Below are 17,478 nucleotides of genomic sequence, written 5' to 3'. Positions count from 1 at the left end.
ATGTATCCCTGCTTGCTCATCTGATAGGGCTGGATGGGTATGTTCCATCGTGCCGTCACGGAAGGTAAAGTGGCTCCAAGAAAGAAGCATGGCGTCTGGATGGCCTGGCTGGCTGGGGCCGCATTTCATGTCGCCGACATCTGTCAGAAAGCCAGGCACTTGCGAATGGAGCGGTCTGTGGTGCCTCCCCGCGCTGAATTACCGAATAAATCGATATCAATGTACAATGCATGGTTCTGGCACTAATGGCACAGAGCGCGAAAAGAGGGCGAGCCAGAGATGCCAGAGAGTCCGCCATTCAGCAACGGCCGTTGGTCGTGCTTAGCAGGTAAATACAGGGCCCAGCCCCCCCCGCAGGCTCCATGCACATCGCTTACGCAGCGGAGACCAAGGTCATGGCGAGGGCGGTTGGATGGATGTTGGGGGCCAGAGCAGTGTCAAGCGAGATGACAACTTTGCTCTGCCAATGCCGCCGGATGTGCGGTTGTGCGGGCTTAGAACCCGCGACTGTGTCGGCTGTAGAAAGACTGTTTCGAGCCAGGCCTGTTGCCTGACTGGGTTCTGACAAGTCTGGTGATGCCGATTATGACGACGGGAAGAGACGTAGGCCTGTGTTGGCTGCGGTTGTTGCCTCCATCAAGTCATCTCGCGTAGGCTTTGCCTGGGACTGACTGGCTGACTAGAAAGGGGAGGTCGTCGCATTGTCGGGCGGAGGCTAGTATAGATCGAGGCGCGCCGTAGTAGGGCCGTTGGTACTTTTGTAGCGTGGGATTTTACCCACGTTGAGTAGCGAGTACAAAGACTTCAGGGTGGCTCTGTATCCGACTGGTATTCGATGGCCATAAAATCCGCAGATCAGCTCAGCTGCGCTACTTAGCCACTACCTCTTGCGGGACACAATGTCTGTATTCCGCGGGCCATGTACTCTGTCCGCTCCTGGGACCGCTGGCACCCGAGTACAACAGATAACTGGCGGATCGGACGAGAGAATTTTGGTCCGGGGTGCCCTTGTCTCTGTCAGCCTTCACCGTGGCCCACTGGGACACCCCGAAACTCCTTCAGTCATCGTGCACAGTTTAGAGTGGAGTTCAGAGGGACCTTGCAAAGCGTCAAGCACCAGCAGGGACGCAAACCAAGGCCGCCACTTTCTATGTGCAGCGCACAGCATTACACTGCCACCTCACGTGTGAGGGAATGAGGCCCTCCTCCTCTCCACCCTCTCCCCAATTGGCAGCACCCCAGGGGCTGGCCCCAGTCACTTTCACACCGCATGTCACGTGTTGCTTCGGTGGCTCACTTGCTGTTCGCTGTACTCTCAGTGGCTTCTACGTTGGCAGGACGCTCCTACTGACCCGTTCGGTCACGTGATGACGTGCAAGTTTGGCAGCTCGGGACCCACACCTTCATCACCACTTCACGTCTCCTTTGGTCCTTTGGATGTCTGCCTCATTTAACCCCAGATCCTAGACTGACGAACGCAATCCCGATCCCTCTGCAGTATTTCGCATTCGATTCCTTGAATGACCTAGCGGCTGTCAAAAAGACGACGGCTTTCGTTTGCAGTTCCCGGTATCACAGTCGAGGGCTCTCTTGCCATTGCGTTCGGCTGTGACGGCATGAGCGAGGTTGCGGATTGGGCGATACCTACCCAACACTCACATGCCAGGGGGCAGGAACTTCAGTAACTACTTCACAAGCGAATAATTGTTTCACGCTGGCCACAGACGCTTCTCCGATCGATCATCATGAAGTTTTTTATCGAGTATATTGTACCTTTTCACATTGTTTCGTAATATTACTCGATGTGACTTGCTAACATTGAGGGCCGCTGAAGCGACCTCCCGGTCCTGTTCCCGTATCCGAGGATCTATCCCGAGCAATATGCGTAAGCCTCCTTCAGCTCACCACATAATATCTTCCTCCCTGCTCACACCTTATCAAGCTACATGTGCGATCTCAAGAGTCGGTCTTCCACGGCAGAAACCTCACCAAGACATTATGCTGATATCGCCCTAGAGACCTTAGATGCGGGGGGCCACTGTGTTCTTGAGATGCCTTCAGGAACCGGCAAGACGGTCTCCTTGCTCTCGCTCATCGTCGCATACCAGCAGCATTATCCTGAGCACCGGAAGCTGATATACTGCTCTCGTGCGTCTGACCTACTTTCGCTTGCCCTATCATTGTACTCCGACACCGTCTGACCACTTTCGACAGGTACCATGTCGGAAATTGAAAAGGCTCTCGCCGAGTTAAGGGAACTCATGAAGTACCGGACTGAGCAGCTCGGACAAGAGGAAGAGTTCCGTGGACTCGGCTTGACAAGTAGAAAAAACTTATGCCTGCATCCGTCCGTGAAGCGGGAGAAAAGTGGTTCGGTTGTTGATGCGCGTTGTCGTAGCCTCACTGCTGGTTTCGTGAAGGAGAAGAAGGACAAAGGCGAAAACGTTGACGTGTGCGTGTATCACGACGTGAGTACACGAACATATCTTTACAACTCCAGGTTCCCAATTACCAACCTTTGCTTCAGAATCTCGACCTCCTTGAGCCCCACAATCTCATCCCGAACGGCGTCTGGACCTTCGACGGTCTCCTTCGCTACGGTGAACAACACAAACAGTGCCCATATTTCACCTCCAGGCGCATGGTAACGTTAACCTGTATCTTTGTTTGGCACTGGATATCGTGAGAGACTGAATCATCCCAGATGCAATACTGCAACGTCATCATCTATTCCTACCATTACCTTCTCGACCCCAAGATTGCCGAGAGAGTCTCGCGAGAGCTGTCCAAAGATTGCATCGTAGTTTTCGATGAAGCGCATAACATTGACAATGTGTGCATCGAGTCATTGAGCACAGACATCACCGAGGATTCTCTGCGCAAGGCGGCGAGGGGAGCGCAAAACCTGGATCGTAAGATTGCGGAGATGAAGCAAACTGATCAAGAGCAGCTTCAGAACGAATACCTAAAGCTTGTAGAAGGCCTGCGTGATGCAGGAGAGGCTCGCCAAGAGGACGCATTCATGGCCAACCCAGGTAATTGCACCCGCCTCCTTTGGGCGCGACAGCACGGTTGACAGATGGAAAAGCACTACCAGACGACCTACTCAACGAAGCCGTCCCTGGAAATATTCGTAGGGCGGAACACTTTGTTGCCTTCTTGAAGAGGTTCATTGAGTATCTGAAAGTAAGCCAGAGCCGGAGTACGTCAGTACAAGTTTTCTCGTATAGGCTGCTAACCACGGAACGAGACTCGCATGAAAGTCAGGAACACCATCTCCGAAACACCTCCGTCCTTTCTTGCCCACCTCAAGGAATTCACCTTTATTGAGAAAAAGCCGCTGAAGTTCTGTGCCGAGCGTCTCACGTCTTTGGTCAGAACACTCGAACTCACCAACATTGAAGATTATCAGCCACTCCAAGAAGTTGCAACTTTTGCTACATTGGTTGCCACCTATGAAAAAGGCTTTCTTTTAATTCTAGAGCCATTTGAGTCAGAAGCAGCCGAGGTGCCGAATCCCGTGCTACACTTCACCTGCCTCGATGCAGCTATCGCTATCAAACCCGTGTTTGACAGATTCTCTTCCGTCATCATCACTTCCGGTACCATTTCTCCATTGGAAATGTACCCCAAAATGCTGGGCTTCTCGACTGTTGTTCAGGAGTCTTACAGTATGACCCTAGCCAGGCGATCCTTCCTGCCGATGATTGTCACAAGAGGTAGCGACCAAGCTTCTGTCTCAACCAGCTTTCAAGTCAGAAATGAGCCGAGCGTGGTCCGCAACTACGGCAGCCTCCTGACAGAATTCGCCAAAATCACACCGGATGGCATGGTTGTCTTCTTCCCCTCCTACTTGTACATGGAATCCATCATAAGCATGTGGCAGGGCATGGGTATTCTGGACGAGGTCTGGAAGTACAAATTAATCCTCGTCGAGACGCCTGACGCACAAGAGACCTCGCTGGCGCTGGAAACCTATAGAACCGCCTGCTGCAACGGCCGAGGCGCTGTACTTCTGTGCGTCGCCCGAGGCAAGGTGTCTGAAGGTATAGACTTCGATCATCAATACGGCCGGGCCGTGTTAAACATTGGTGTTCCATTCCAATATACCGAGTCCCGAATCCTCAAAGCAAGGCTCGAGTTCTTGCGAGAAACATACCGCATCCGCGAGAATGATTTCCTTTCATTCGATGCCATGCGTCACGCCGCCCAATGTTTGGGCCGAGTTCTCCGCGGGAAGGATGATTACGGCGTCATGGTCCTTGCTGATCGTCGGTTCCAGAAGAAGCGCGTTCAGCTACCCAAATGGATCAATCAGGGATTGCTTGATGCAGACACAAATCTCAGCACAGACATGGCCGTTAGTAGCGCACGGCGCTTTCTCAAGCAGATGGCGCAACCGTTCCGAGCCAAGGACCAAGAAGGCGTCAGCACTTGGAGCTACGAAGACCTGATGAGACACAAGGAGAAGACTGAAATGGATCGAATCAGGGACCTTGAGGACGCGGCGAACAAAAATGAACAGACACAAGAATTTGGCGGCGACGACTATGGTATGGACGATGACCTGGACCAGGACCTCATGGAGATAGACGGATTCTAGATACGATATGCTGTTGCCTGACGCGCAAAGCCCTGCATTCCATCTATTCTGGACTCTGCGTAGAAGCCAGCCTATTGTGATGTAGTCATTGTCTGTTTCAACTGATGATCCTGTATTTAAATGGAAAGGAATTCAATGGAAGCAGATGATTGTTTGTTGTCTTGAAACCTTGGCGACAATCACATGCACCCAATACCTAGGTGCCTGGGCTGGGGAAGGTCCACTGATGCCTACGTACCTTGCTGCCTCACCCTGGTCAAAGCTCTCACAAGACGTCATTCTTAATTATTCTACCTGCCTCGCCTACCTGGTAGGTAGGTACCTACCTCACGAATGACATTTCCAACATTCCATGTCAAGCTGAAATCTGTTTTAAATTTCTTTACTCACCGTTGCCTGTACCCAACGTGCCCGACTCCTCATATGCCAAACACGTTGTGTTCTGAATTTGCAACCTCCGTCTGCGTCATTCATTTCTCGTCTTACCAGGCCGCGCATGGGTGCCAACAAGACCTTCCACGAGAATACTCGCCACTTCAACCAACGTCACGAGTGATGCTAGACTCTTACAAGGAACTACATATCGCGCAAACTCAAGCTGACCACAAGCTCATAGTACTCGTGCGCCCGAGCGGTCTTGCTCGAGCGGATGATCACACCCCTCGACACCATGTCAGCTGTGGGACACACGTACCAGCAAAATTGCAGGCTGGCTCCGATAACCTATGAATCGTCAGACAACGCCTCCGATGATACACCTCGGGTCAACGCGCAGTATTTCTATACGTCGTTGATACCGATCGACGACCCCCTCTCCCCTGGCACTCTTGCCTATGCTTCCGACGCGAAGTCTGCCAAAAGTCGATTGCGACCGTTCTCCCAAGGCGATAACATTGCACTCGAAAAGGCATGGCTATCCCTAGCTTCCGATCAAGATGATGCAGCGCACCGCAAGGCAAGGAATAGCACTTCCCTAGGTCCTGTCCTCGAGAAGGCGAACGACAGAAAATTAGCATCACTCGTCCAGCGTTTGGCGCGCAAGCATCATAAAAAACATGTCGGCAGTGATACGAGCCAGTCAATATTGGCAGCACAGCCAGTGGCCGAGTCCACAGCTGCAGCCTCTCTCTGCTGTTCGGAGCTGTACCTCGACGTGTCCACCGATCTCCAAAATACCTTCTGCGCTCTTGTCAGACTGCGTCAATCGTCCCTGATTGCGGACAAGGTGATTCAAAAGGTTATGCTGGAACTGAAACGCATGTTGTTAGACCTAGAGGCCGGCGACGGCAGCACAGACAAACAGCAGCCGACATCATCAGCATCTCGGAAACGAGCCGACTCGACACGATCTGCCCGCTTGTCGCCCAGCAACCCCCCAGTTGGCGAGGAACTCACAAAGGGCGGTTTTCTGCGTTTCAAAACAAGCTTACGTGCAGATCAGGAAAATCAACGCCTCCAACCGCTCGCCGATGCTGTTGTTTCCCGAGCTGCCATGGACGATGGCATATCCGGAACACCATTTGCTCGTGTCGAGAGCTATGGGTCTACGCCTGAGTCTATGGCCAGTGTGTTTGGGGGACGAGAAGATCAGAATGAAGGCGCCGTTACCAGAGATGCTCCAGTTTCTGGCCCAGAGCGCGGCGCCAAGAAAACTCGTGAAAAATTGGAGGATCTTCATACTCTGGACATTGACGATGCTGATCCGCAAGTCAGTAGATGCGCGTTGGAGGTACCCGTCGGTATCTCGCGTTTACACAAAGTATCCCTGCCATCTCTTCAAATGAAACCAATCTACTGGTCCCCCGTCAATGACATTGCTATTGTTCTTCGGGGAACGTGGTTTTACAGGTCTGTTTGCAAACCCCACGACGTTTCGCGATAGGCTTAAAGCCGTGCGTATGACCTGACATAACACATCATCTAACGCACATCGAAGAGACACAATGAATCCTATGCCTCCTACAGTGGCCAATCAAGTAGAGGCTGGCTACAGAGAGCTGAGGCCGTATACAGAGACGTGGAGCGACGAGCTTCGCTGTGCCATCGATGTTGGGCCGCTTGGCGAAGAAAAAGTGTCGCACCCGTTGTGGCCTAATGACAGGCAACGTTCCGACAATGATCTCGCCGGAGACGAGCCTGTCATATCGACGGACCCCTTTTGCTCTGCTCATTGTTTCAGAGGAGAGGCGGCAGCGCAAGGGTCTATCGCCCCCGAACCAAGCGTAAAAAATTCTGAGCAACCGTCGAAAAGCTTTGCGAGCTATCATGTCATTTATAAGGATGCCTCGAACGCATTTCTTCTCAAGCCAAGTCTCAAACCCTCAGCTTATTATGGGAGAAGGCCTGTTGCCAAGATCATGAGAGGGACAACCATCGGCATTCCCGTAGTGCGTGGCTTTGACCAGGATGCGTGGGACAGGATCCAGAATAAGAAGCACGCAGAGATCAGCGCTGGTACTGACGCTGCCCCCTCCTCTTCCACGGGCACAAGGATCGAGATTTGTCCTGCCTGCAAAGTACAGGCAGACCGTGGTCAGGTCACGGACTTGATACTTGTCTGCCACGGCATCGGACAGAAGTTCGCTGAACGAGTCGAGAGCTTTCACTTCACACACGCCATCAATGCTTTCCGCAAAGAGGTCAACATGGAACTGAACAACCCAGCTCTGAATGGCAGCCTTCGAGAAGCCCAAAATGGTATCATGGTTCTTCCCGTCAACTGGCGCCACACTCTGACATTAGAAAATGGGGGGCCTGCGCAGGACGGTGAAGAAGAGGCTTTAAAGGGCCTTGACCGCTTTGGGCTCAAAGATATTGAGCCTAAAACAATCCCGGCAGTACGAAGCATGATATCCGACATTATGTTCGACATTCCATTCTACATGTCTCATCACAAGGGCCAAATGATTGAGGCTTTAGTCAAGGAAGCCAACAGGGTATACCGTTTGTGGTGCCGTAACAATCCGGGATTTCACGACAAAGGACGCGTCCATCTCATTGGCCACTCCCTTGGCAGTGCGATGGCTGTTGATATTCTGTCGAGGCAACCGAACCGAGTACCTTCGCTGGATCTGTCCTTGCCCTCACCCAGAGCTGACGTATTCGAATTTGACACTGTCAATCTCTTTCTGGCCGGTAGCCCTGCGGGGTTCTTCATGCTGCTGGAAAGAGGGATGCTCGTTCCTCGACGCAGCAGGCCGAAGCCAGAGGCCGAGCCTAGTGACGTGGACGATCCAGATGTAACCAGTGAGGCCGGTTCTTTTGGTTGTATGGCCGTCGACAATGTTTACAACATTCTGGCCAGAGAAGATCCAATAGCCTACTTGCTCAACGGCACAATCGATCCAGTTTACGCGGCGAGCCTGAAGACTGCATATGTGCCCAGCACCGCGACGTCTCTACTCAAGTACGTTGGAGACACCATGCGCAGCATCATCCCGGGAACGGCCCCAGCCCCGGCTGCAGATGCTGCCTGTGGCGAAGCTCCCAAACCTTCCATGGCGCGGCTGCCCTCCCAATTAGAGCTGGAGGTGCATGACTTTTCGCGGGAGGAGATTGCCGAAAGAAAGGCGTATCTGCTCAACGACAACGGCCAGGTTGACTTCTTTCTACGCTCGGGTGGTGGTCCGCTCGAGATTCAATATCTGAACATGTTGAGCGCGCATTCGAGCTACTGGCTCAGCCGAGATTTCATACGTATGCTCTGCGTCGAGGTGGGTAGGAAGCCCGGAAGAAACAACACCATTCCTGCCATGAGGGCGCAGAAAGCTACGAAGCGCCTGGTGGCAACAATGGGCTAGAGCCTCCCGAAGCTGTAGGACCAAGGCTGGGGCTACCTAATCGAGTTCACAGCAGGCGCAAGTCATGCGTGATAGCGATGTAAAGCACCTGCAGGCAGTGCAGATGCTGGCCTAACTGTGTCGATCGGTTTGAATTATAAATGAAGTTACCATTCTTTCGGTGTCGCTCAGTCGCAGACGTCAAGCGATAGCACTAGAGACGACCCATGTTTGTTTCAGCAAGCAAACAACATCCAACGCTCCCATGTCATGCGGTCCACCGCTTATCGCGACCAAGGGTCGGTCTAGGGTGGCGCTTGGTATCCAAGCGCGACCCTACCCCGCTTGATCCGTGCACGACTCAAGGCGCTAAGAATGCACTGGTGGAGCTCCGGGCACAGCCACCCAGCCAATCTTTATCTCTGAGCTTCCTAGCTGCTGATACTCAACCACCTAGTTTGCTGCGGGAATCCAAGCCCAACCACTCAGAACGGCGTGTTGTTGTATTGTGGCACATCGCTATCATGTCCTGATCTTGCGACATGGAGCGCTCTGGGACGTGGGGGGGGGGGGGGGGGGGGGAGGCAGCACTCGAAGGGTGTTCTATACTGCCGGGCCCCCATTGTATGTCAACCGCCCAACGTCAGGTGTCACCCTCCAGTTGCAGAACCGATGTCACTGGACGAGTTACTGGGCATGGGCCGTGCTGGGCAACCCCCCTCACCTCCCACATCATCCCCTTTGAGTTCACGCTCATCATATCCCATTCCAACCTCGACACCATCCTTCTTCCCTTTTCTCATCTTCCACCATTGTACACTCAAATTTCAACCATTGGCATTAGGTGACAAGACCTCTCAATTCCGTTGCTCCAGAATCGTCCATTGTTCGTTCGTGGTACTTGTTCCTTTGGTGTACGCTTGCTCCCGACGTCAAGCCAACGAGTTCTGTCACCTGAGCGCGTCCACTCCATGGTAAGGCATCGTGCGATTCTGCAGCATTGCCGAGGCAAGGAAACCTACTGACGAATCGATATTCTTAGGGTGCCTGTGGCTACTGACGAAGCCCAACAAGCACGAAGCCGTCGACATCCGGAGTTGGTAGCCTTAGCACGTATACGAAACAACTATCATGGCCACCATTGCCCTTTCCCGACCACTGCCTCCCCATCGACCGTCGTCCGCTATCAGCCCCATCTCAGCGATATCCCTCGACACCATCAGTGTGCAGCAGCAGGCATCGATACCAAACAAGCACATCCCAGTCTGTCCCCCAGGCCCCGCACCAAGCGGAGACCTCAGTACCCCACCACCATCACCACCAAACGATCTTGACGACGAAGACGTCCAGCCAGCCTCATGGCTCTTCCCGCCCAACGACTTCGCTTGTATTGAGTCAGGTCCCCTGAAGCTGTATCAATTGCATCCTCAGGATCTGGCTGCAGCAATTGATTTCGCCTCTCGACAACCTTTGCCAGACACGTCTCGAGTGTTCCCCTGGTTCCACGGCCTCCATCCACACAACCATATCCAGCAAGCTTTCTTCATCGCTCGCCGCCGAATGCTTAGAAGAACCCCTACTTGCATTAGAGGATTGGTCCTCGTCAAGGCGGATGGCGACCTTTCGGTTTCTCGATTGAAGGGTTCCATCGCTCCTCAAGAGTTTCTTGACACACAAGCAACACCTGGACTCATAGACATCGATCCAAAAGACGGATTTTGCGTTCGGAACTTTCAAATACAGGCTGCCAAGATAGCCGGCGTTTCCGATGTGGTTGTCTATGGCGAAGATGCCGTAATCGTACGGAAAGTGGCGTGGGATGTCGTTACGGCCCAGCGCCGCTGGCGTGACAAGCACGAGGCCCAAGGCCAACTTTTGCCTGTGTATAACACATTCATTTGTGTAGGCCCTTTTGGAACCTTTGAGGCAAACCATTCCGAGGTTGTTGCCATCGACTCCACCGGGCAACTGACCGGTAACGTTCTCGACTTCTTTCACCAGGAGAGGAAGGAAATGTACGCTATGACTCTGGCTTCCGAAATTTCCCATAATGTTTGGGTAGGCTCTACACCCGATCCCCCCACCGAGGATGAAGCCGAGTACGACGTCCTCATAGAATGTAGCGACGTGGGACGGATTAACCCGGCGGCCCTCAAGAGCATTGCTCGAGGGCAAGAAAAGGACAACCAGCAGTTATATATCGACTTCCCCTCATCCGGCAGTATTCTTCCGCCGACCTGGTCCCAAGTCGAGGCCGACGGCATCCTGGAAACATGCAAGTGGATTTACCATTTGGCCCATGGCACGTTCCCGGCCGACGAGCCGTCCCCCACAAATGAGAATGTTGCTATCCAGGCGAGGCCGAGAAAGATACTTATCCACTGCGCGGACGGTTATACCGAGTCCACCATGTTAAGCATTGCGTATCTGAGCTACAGCACGGGACGCGGGGTTGCGGATTCCTGGCTGCATCTACACACGGAAAAGAAGCGCAATTTCTTTGCTTACCCTACTGATGTAGCTCTGCTGACGTGCATTGAGCCACGACTACTACATGAATCACCCGCCCATGCAGATAAGGGACTCTCTAGCATCACGGATTTGATCAAAGACCCTACTTGGATGCACAGCATGGACGGCTCGCTTCCCAGCCGCGTTCTGGATTACATGTACCTCGGCAACCTGGGACATGCCAACAATCCCGAGTTACTGAGGTCCCTAGGGATCGGCCAAATCCTCAGTGTCGGAGAGATGTCCATGTGGAGGGATGGAGAACTTGAGCAGTGGGGGTCTGATAATGTGTGCCTCGTCCAGGGTGTCCAGGACAACGGCATTGATCCCTTGATGGATCAGTTTGAAAGGTGCTTGGAATTTATTGGTAAATCCACCCCGTTCGACGCATCCCCCCCTCTCGCTACAAACCTGATCTGACTGTGAACCAGAACGTGGTCGATGCAATGGCACGGCGACACTTGTTCATTGCCGCGTTGGCGTATCGCGCAGTGCCACCATTTGCATTGCCGAGGTGATGAAGTCACTCAACTACTCCTTCCCTCGAGCCTACTGCTACGTGCGAGCTCGTAGACTGAACGTCATTATCCAACCTCACCTTCGATTTGCATACGAGCTTCTGAAATGGGAAGAGATCTTACAAGTCAGAAGGGGAGGCCCTGGGGCGTTGAAGAGGGAGCTTGAGTGGGCCGATATATCTCGAGAAATCGCCTCGATGAACAGGCCGTATGCGAGGTGATCTTCCGACCATACAGACACACAAGCAGTATCAAATCCGGACACTGCTCCGAAGATGAACGACGTGACGAATTATGAGCTCGAGGATGGTGGGTTTCCCCGGGGGGGGGGGGGGGGGGGGCGGGTGACTACCACGAATACTTCATGGCGTTGACTATTCTGTGCTATTTTTCGATGTTCTACGGATTGGCTGTATTCCGCACGCGCTGTTAGGTCAGTGGGAATGCACCACTAATACCGGGTAAAGCACACCTACACAAATAAACTTGTATGGAGATCACGGGTATTCACAGCACGCCGAGGCTTCGGGCGTCTCGTTTTAGGATGATAGGATATTACAGGGAAGTTCTTTCGGGGGTTCATTTCATTATTTGCTAGCAAGGGAATACTCCGTTGATGCCTCCGAGGCCTTTTGGGGAAAGCATCAGGCTTATTTGTGTTCTCACACGCACTTCAAATTTTCTAATGAGTTAGGGGAACATGTAACCAAGGAGGGCAGGCGTATGGCAGCGACCGCACTGCACACAAGTAAGAATAGTTATTTAAAGCACTGCTTTACCAATAGGATGCTTATTTGGATTGCACCCTTGATGCGATGAAAGAAGGCAAGATTCAAAGGCTCAGGGGTCCAGTAGCCATGAGTCTGATCCCGGATGACATTACCAAGATGATTAGCGTAAAGCGGATGTCTTCGATTATATCGGGGGCCTGAGAGGGCCCTGAGTCGACGACAATCGTTGGCTGGGGCTCTGGCAGGTCGAGGATAAGATAACACCGAATCATGCATCATGCCTCAGGCCCCGTATGAAGAAACGTCCAGTTTATCATCGCTGTCAAGAACACTAAAGATGATGAGTTCGACGTTCGTTAGATCATGTCAGGTGTCTCGGGCAACGTACGAGAATTGCTTGAGCAGGTAGCCTTCGCCGCCTTGCTCCATGTCAATGTTGAAGACGTAGAAACCGCCGTCGCTCGTGACTACCATCACCTGAGGGCTGTTACTGCTCATGGCGACAACACTTCTCAGCGGCCCAGTAGACGGAGTGGACGATCCCCCTCCACTATTGTTCAGACCTCGCGAAGTGATCGGCCCCGTTTGAGATGACTTGGGAATCTTGATGTACGCGAAGTCCCTTGTTGGCTCCCACATCTCTGTAACTGTCTGCGGCAAGTAGGACCCTACAACGCCGGCCACACTTCGGCCCATTATCTGGGAAGAACGACGCAACATGCTGCTGAACGACCCACTCTGCCTTCTATGGGCCTGAGCGGCATGGTCGTTGCCACCATTACTCGAACTCGCGCCATCAGCCACTTCACTCCGTGGAGAATTAGCTGCACTTCCGACCGGAGACTCGTTGGTGCTGTCGTGGCTGCGAGCCCTTGACCAGCGGTCCTGTCGAGGCGAAGATGGTGTTTCGGATGTCGCAGTAGCTATCGCTGGAGAGGCGCCCAGGCGGAAAATATGAACCGTGTCCGAGGTGGAAGAAATGCAGAGCAGGGTGGAGCTCAGGTTGAAAGACATGCTATATATGGTGGAAGGATATGTGCCGCGGCGAAATTGGTAGAGCTTCTGACCCTTCGGGATGGAGAAAACACGGATGATGGTCCCCGTCTCGCTGGCCGTGGCCAGGAGCGTCCCCTCAGCGTTGAGTGAAATGCAACACAGAGGGGACCGGTGTGCCTCAATGACGTTGACAGCCTTGAGAGCGACGGTATCAAAGACGAGCACCTCGCCGGAAGTGGGCGCGACGTAGTTTGACAGAGGAGGCGCATGCGCGGGACGCCTGTCGCCGCTTTCGTCTCGGGGCTTCGGTAGCGGATATGCGATATAACAATTCTCTGAGGACGGCGATAGGGCACAGATGGCATTTGGGTTTGGGGAGGTCGGGATCGTATACAGAAGGCTCATGTTGGAGATGTCGTACAGGTAGATTTCGGACTCTAGGACAACGGCCAGTCTTTTTCGGTTCAGGCGGACGGCAAGCACAGCAGATGGGAACGTGAGCTCGCATATGACGGAGGATCTCTACAGCGACCTGCCTGTCAGTACTTGGTTCGCTGGTCGAGGAAGGGCGCATGCCCGCTTGCCTTGGTATTCTGTATGATCAAGTGGCGAGGAGATAGGATCAGGGCGACCAGAGACGTGGAGAATAGCATTTCAATAATCGCAATGTTTCCGTCATCGCTGCTAAAGATTTTCGAGAACGGGTCGGTGTGGTATATGCGAAAGCCCTTGGAGGTACCTGATGCGATGGGGGCAAGGCCGCGGGTCAGTAAAGGTCAGGGCAATGCATCGAGTCTGCTAGAGGAGCAAGGTCTACTGACCAACAGCGAGACAGCTGTGATCCTGGTTAAATGTTATGAAGTTGAGCGTCGGGGTCGTCATTGTGTGGTTGTGGAGAGGGTAGGCTCCCTCGTTGTGCTTGGAGCCCAGCTCTCGCAAGCCGGGTGAATTGTAGCAAGCAGACACTTGTTAAAGTTTCCGGTATCTAGGTCACCAAGAGAGGTCTCAGACTAGACAGACAGTCGTTCTTCGAAGACAGCGATCAACGAGCCATGGGCTGCCGTTAGAGCTGTAGCAGGGGCAGAAAGCTCCGGGGCGCCTAGACCATGCGATGGGTTCTATGACACGAGTTACAAGTGCGAGCTCGTGGCTGGAATCGCGTGTTGCAATAGCGATCTCTTGTCAACTCGTGAAGAGCACGGAAAGGACGAATGTGGGGGGGGGTTCCGACAGCAGGCGAGGCTGGGAGGCGCAGGTCGAAGCGTCGTCTTGCCGTTCGCTGCGGGGGAGCTGTCCGTAGATAGATCACGAGCTGGGCAGCTGCAGTGGATACGCATCCCGAACGAGCAGGGTTACTTGGGTGGCTGAAAGCCGAGCACAGTTCGCCATAGTACGGTGCTACACAATGCATGGAGAAGCAGTGGGCCCGACGACTCGGTCAGACACTGAAGGTGGCAGGGATCCTGTCTGACCGAAAGTACCCTTTAATCCCCACCCACTAAGCTCAATGTACCTACCACATGGTGGGGGGTCTTACCCGCAAACACCAGCAATGGGTAAAAAATTAAGAGTGCATCAGGGTGAAGAAAACCTCATCTTTCTCGTTGCATACGATTCGCCATCTGCCTGTCAATAATCGACACGCGCTACGTCTCACTGCGTCGAGACCCGCAGCCACAAAATGACACCACCACCAGTCGTCCCTGCTGGAAATGGTCAGCAAGATGGGCAGAGCTTGGATGAGTTGGTGATGGGAGTATTTTGCCCTTACCCTTTAAACTCATGCTGAGGAAAGCCTCTAACAAAGCCATCTTTGGCCAGGTAGACAAATAGCAGCTCCATCGTGTCGAAAAGAAGTGTTGAGAAGCTTTACTACCCTGACGAGCCGCATTTCTACCGTTTCTTTGTGCCGCGATTTCAAAGGCGAGCACCACTGGTCAACCGCGGCTACCACCTGAGAATCAAAGTCATCGACACCATTGTTCGCAACTTTCTACGCGAACCCACGTCTCGCAAGAAGGTGATCGTCAATCTTGGGTGTGGAAGGTGACCCATCCTCCTCTTCAGATGTTGGCTTGTCAGCATACAACTACTGACTGATGTGTTCATCCATTTAGCGACGTGTTGCCATGGCAGTGTCACGCACGCTACCCAGAGCTGGCCGGCGACACTATGTTTGTCGACGTCGATTTTCCAGACTTGATGGAGAGGAAACGCAAGATAGTGTTGGCCCACCCCGAACTTTCCAGCCTGTTGGGGTCCTCCTGCGTGACGGGCACTGCGGGCTCCCCAATTCTGCTCCAGAGTGCCCTGTATTCCCTCATTGCATGCGACTTGCGTCAGCCTTCAGTCCTTCAAGACTGCCTGTCCAAAGTCATAGGTGCAGACACATCTGATGTCAGCTTCCTATTCGTGGCTGAGGTGTCAATCACCTACTTAGAGACCCGAGCAGCCGATGAAGTCATCCGCTGGGCCAGCTCGATCGGTTCTGGTATGTCACTCTGCAGCACTCCCAGGCAGCTACTTCCATCGTGTGCTTGAACCGCTTGCTCACTGTCCACTGTAGCCCAGTTCTGTTTACTTGAGCAATTGCTCCCTGATGGCCCGGAGCACCCTTTTGCAAAGACGATGATGAGACACTTCAGTAAGATGAATACACCACTGAGGTCTGTGTCGCAGTATCCCACTTTGGCGGACCAACACCGGCGTTTTGAATCTCGAGGCTGGGCGACTGTGAAGAGCTGGCCTCTGTGGGAGGCTTGGGCAGACGACTACTTCATGACGGCGGCCGAAAGGAACCACCTCGATAATATGGAACCTTTCGACGAATGGGAGGAGTTTGCTCTCTTTGGGAGTCACTACTTCGTACTCCAGGCAAGCAATCAATCCACGGGAGAAACTTTGACGCCGCGATCACCACGGGAACAGTCGAGCACGCTTGAAAAGTGGCGAATAGCCATGCGACTTGATGAGCCCCCGAAAGGCGTGTCATTGCGACGCTTTGGCGCTGCTGTTCAAGTTGCCGTGCCAGAGAGACCCGAACATCTCTGCCATATTCTCGGCCAAGGACCCGGGTCGCGTCTCAGCTCCCTTGACGTTCACTCCATCTCGGAAGAGGTCATTCCAGCGACATCGTCAGGCAACGGACCCTCACAGAGAGTGTGCTTCACTCTTACAGATCTGGGCAGCGCAGGGGTAATGCTCGCTGGTGGACGCGCCTCTCCTACCGCGCCGTCGAAGGAAACCTGGATCTATGCCACGTCTTCGGGGCGCTGGTACAGGTCCCACGACCTGCCCATGCCAACTTTTCGTCACTCGGCGGTCAGGCTAGGCTCGTCTTCGCTGGCTCTTGTTGTGGGTGGAAAGACGGATAAGCACAACGTGACGACAGCGTGCCATGTATTCGATCCGAAGATCGGCTGGCGGACTTGTAAGCTTCGCGGGACACGTCCAGCAGTCTTCGGGGCGACCTTGATTGAGTGCCCCGAAACTGATGCTGCGGCCTACACGGGAGCCCTGATTGGTGGTATGCATGAGGATGGCACATGCAATCAGTCGACTTTCTTCTGGGAACTAGATATGGATGGCTCGGTAAGTGTGGTCAACGCGATCTCGCAATATTGCAGACCAGATAGGCCCAACGGGACTTACTAACAGTCAACAGTCTGACCTCTCCATATCTTTCAGACGCGGTGCGGATGCCGACCCCTCACTAACTGAGCATCATTCAAGCCTGCATAGATTTGGAGCCAACTGCCTTCCCACGCCTGATGGATGCTTCATCCTCTTCGGGGGTGTCACGGCGGCCTCTCAGCTGCCTCAGGATCGGGATATACTGGTGCTCAAGATGGGAGCGAATAAGTTCAATGCAGTCGCTTGTCTTGTCGACGTTAATGAGAAGCGTAGTCTGCGCCCCTTCTTCATCGGGTCCTCTGTCGTATATATCGGGCACCACCAGTATGTTATCCTGGGGGGCGGCGCGACCTGCTACGGATTTGGAGGCTACTGGCCAAGGGGCACGTATAGCATCGTGTTTGACACTGCAAACGAAATGGTTGGAGATCCAGCCGCCGGTGAAGAGGCACCTCTACCCGTGCGATATGCGCACACAAACGACATTTGAATGCTCAGACAGAATCATGGCATTCAGGCAGATGCCTGCAAGTAGAGATGTGGCTGGCTCGACTAACTCGCTGCAAAGAAGAGGCATTTGACATGTGCTGAACTCCTAACTCCAAAGTGACCTACCTTACTTAGTTACTCCTAGGGTACCTACCTAGGTAGCTGGGTCAGGCTGGGCTGCAGTTGTGATTTGAACGGACGAGTGACATCATCCGCCC

The 17,478-nt window shown here is 53.4% G+C and overlaps 5 protein-coding genes across 5 annotated transcripts; 4 read left to right on the top strand and 1 right to left on the bottom strand.

Moving 5' to 3' along the window:
- Positions 1–1,745: 1,745 nt before the first annotated feature.
- Positions 1,746–4,603, top strand: RAD15 (DNA-dependent ATPase of the nucleotide excision repair factor 4 complex; the record flags this gene model as incomplete). The annotated part of the gene is made up of 9 exons (XM_028641777.1): positions 1,746–1,762; positions 1,835–1,885; positions 1,943–2,148; positions 2,215–2,299; positions 2,399–2,468; positions 2,528–2,644; positions 2,705–3,035; positions 3,098–3,186; positions 3,251–4,603. 9 exons carry the CDS (start codon positions 1,746–1,748, stop codon positions 4,601–4,603), a joined length of 2,319 nt encoding a protein of 772 aa, XP_028494346.1.
- Positions 4,604–5,273: 670 nt separating this feature from the next.
- Positions 5,274–8,403, top strand: D7B24_007670 (uncharacterized protein; the record flags this gene model as incomplete). Its single annotated transcript, XM_028641776.1, has 2 exons — positions 5,274–6,451; positions 6,540–8,403. The coding sequence occupies 2 exons, from the start codon at positions 5,274–5,276 to the stop codon at positions 8,401–8,403; spliced, it is 3,042 nt and encodes a 1,013-aa protein (XP_028494345.1).
- A 1,539-nt stretch (positions 8,404–9,942) lies between these two features.
- PPS1 (tyrosine/serine/threonine protein phosphatase pps1) lies at positions 9,943–11,632 on the top strand (the record flags this gene model as incomplete). Its single annotated transcript, XM_028641775.1, has 2 exons — positions 9,943–11,260; positions 11,325–11,632. 2 exons carry the CDS (start codon positions 9,943–9,945, stop codon positions 11,630–11,632), a joined length of 1,626 nt encoding a protein of 541 aa, XP_028494344.1.
- An 876-nt stretch (positions 11,633–12,508) lies between these two features.
- Positions 12,509–14,020, bottom strand: ATG18 (autophagy- protein; the record flags this gene model as incomplete). Its single annotated transcript, XM_028641774.1, has 3 exons — positions 12,509–13,660; positions 13,771–13,877; positions 13,960–14,020. The coding sequence occupies 3 exons, from the start codon at positions 14,018–14,020 to the stop codon at positions 12,509–12,511; spliced, it is 1,320 nt and encodes a 439-aa protein (XP_028494343.1).
- Positions 14,021–14,819: 799 nt separating this feature from the next.
- Positions 14,820–17,261, top strand: PPM2 (tRNA methyltransferase ppm2; the record flags this gene model as incomplete). The annotated part of the gene is made up of 5 exons (XM_028641773.1): positions 14,820–14,894; positions 14,964–15,184; positions 15,256–15,629; positions 15,705–16,729; positions 16,803–17,261. 5 exons carry the CDS (start codon positions 14,820–14,822, stop codon positions 17,259–17,261), a joined length of 2,154 nt encoding a protein of 717 aa, XP_028494342.1.
- Positions 17,262–17,478: the final 217 nt, after the last annotated feature.

The sequence above is a fragment of the Verticillium nonalfalfae genome, assembly GCF_003724135.2.
Source record: "Verticillium nonalfalfae strain VnAa140/NRRL 66861 chromosome Unknown scaffold_62, whole genome shotgun sequence".
In the NCBI taxonomy this organism is placed as follows: Eukaryota; Fungi; Ascomycota; class Sordariomycetes; order Glomerellales; family Plectosphaerellaceae; genus Verticillium; species Verticillium nonalfalfae.
This window is presented reverse-complemented; position numbering and strand designations above follow the sequence as displayed.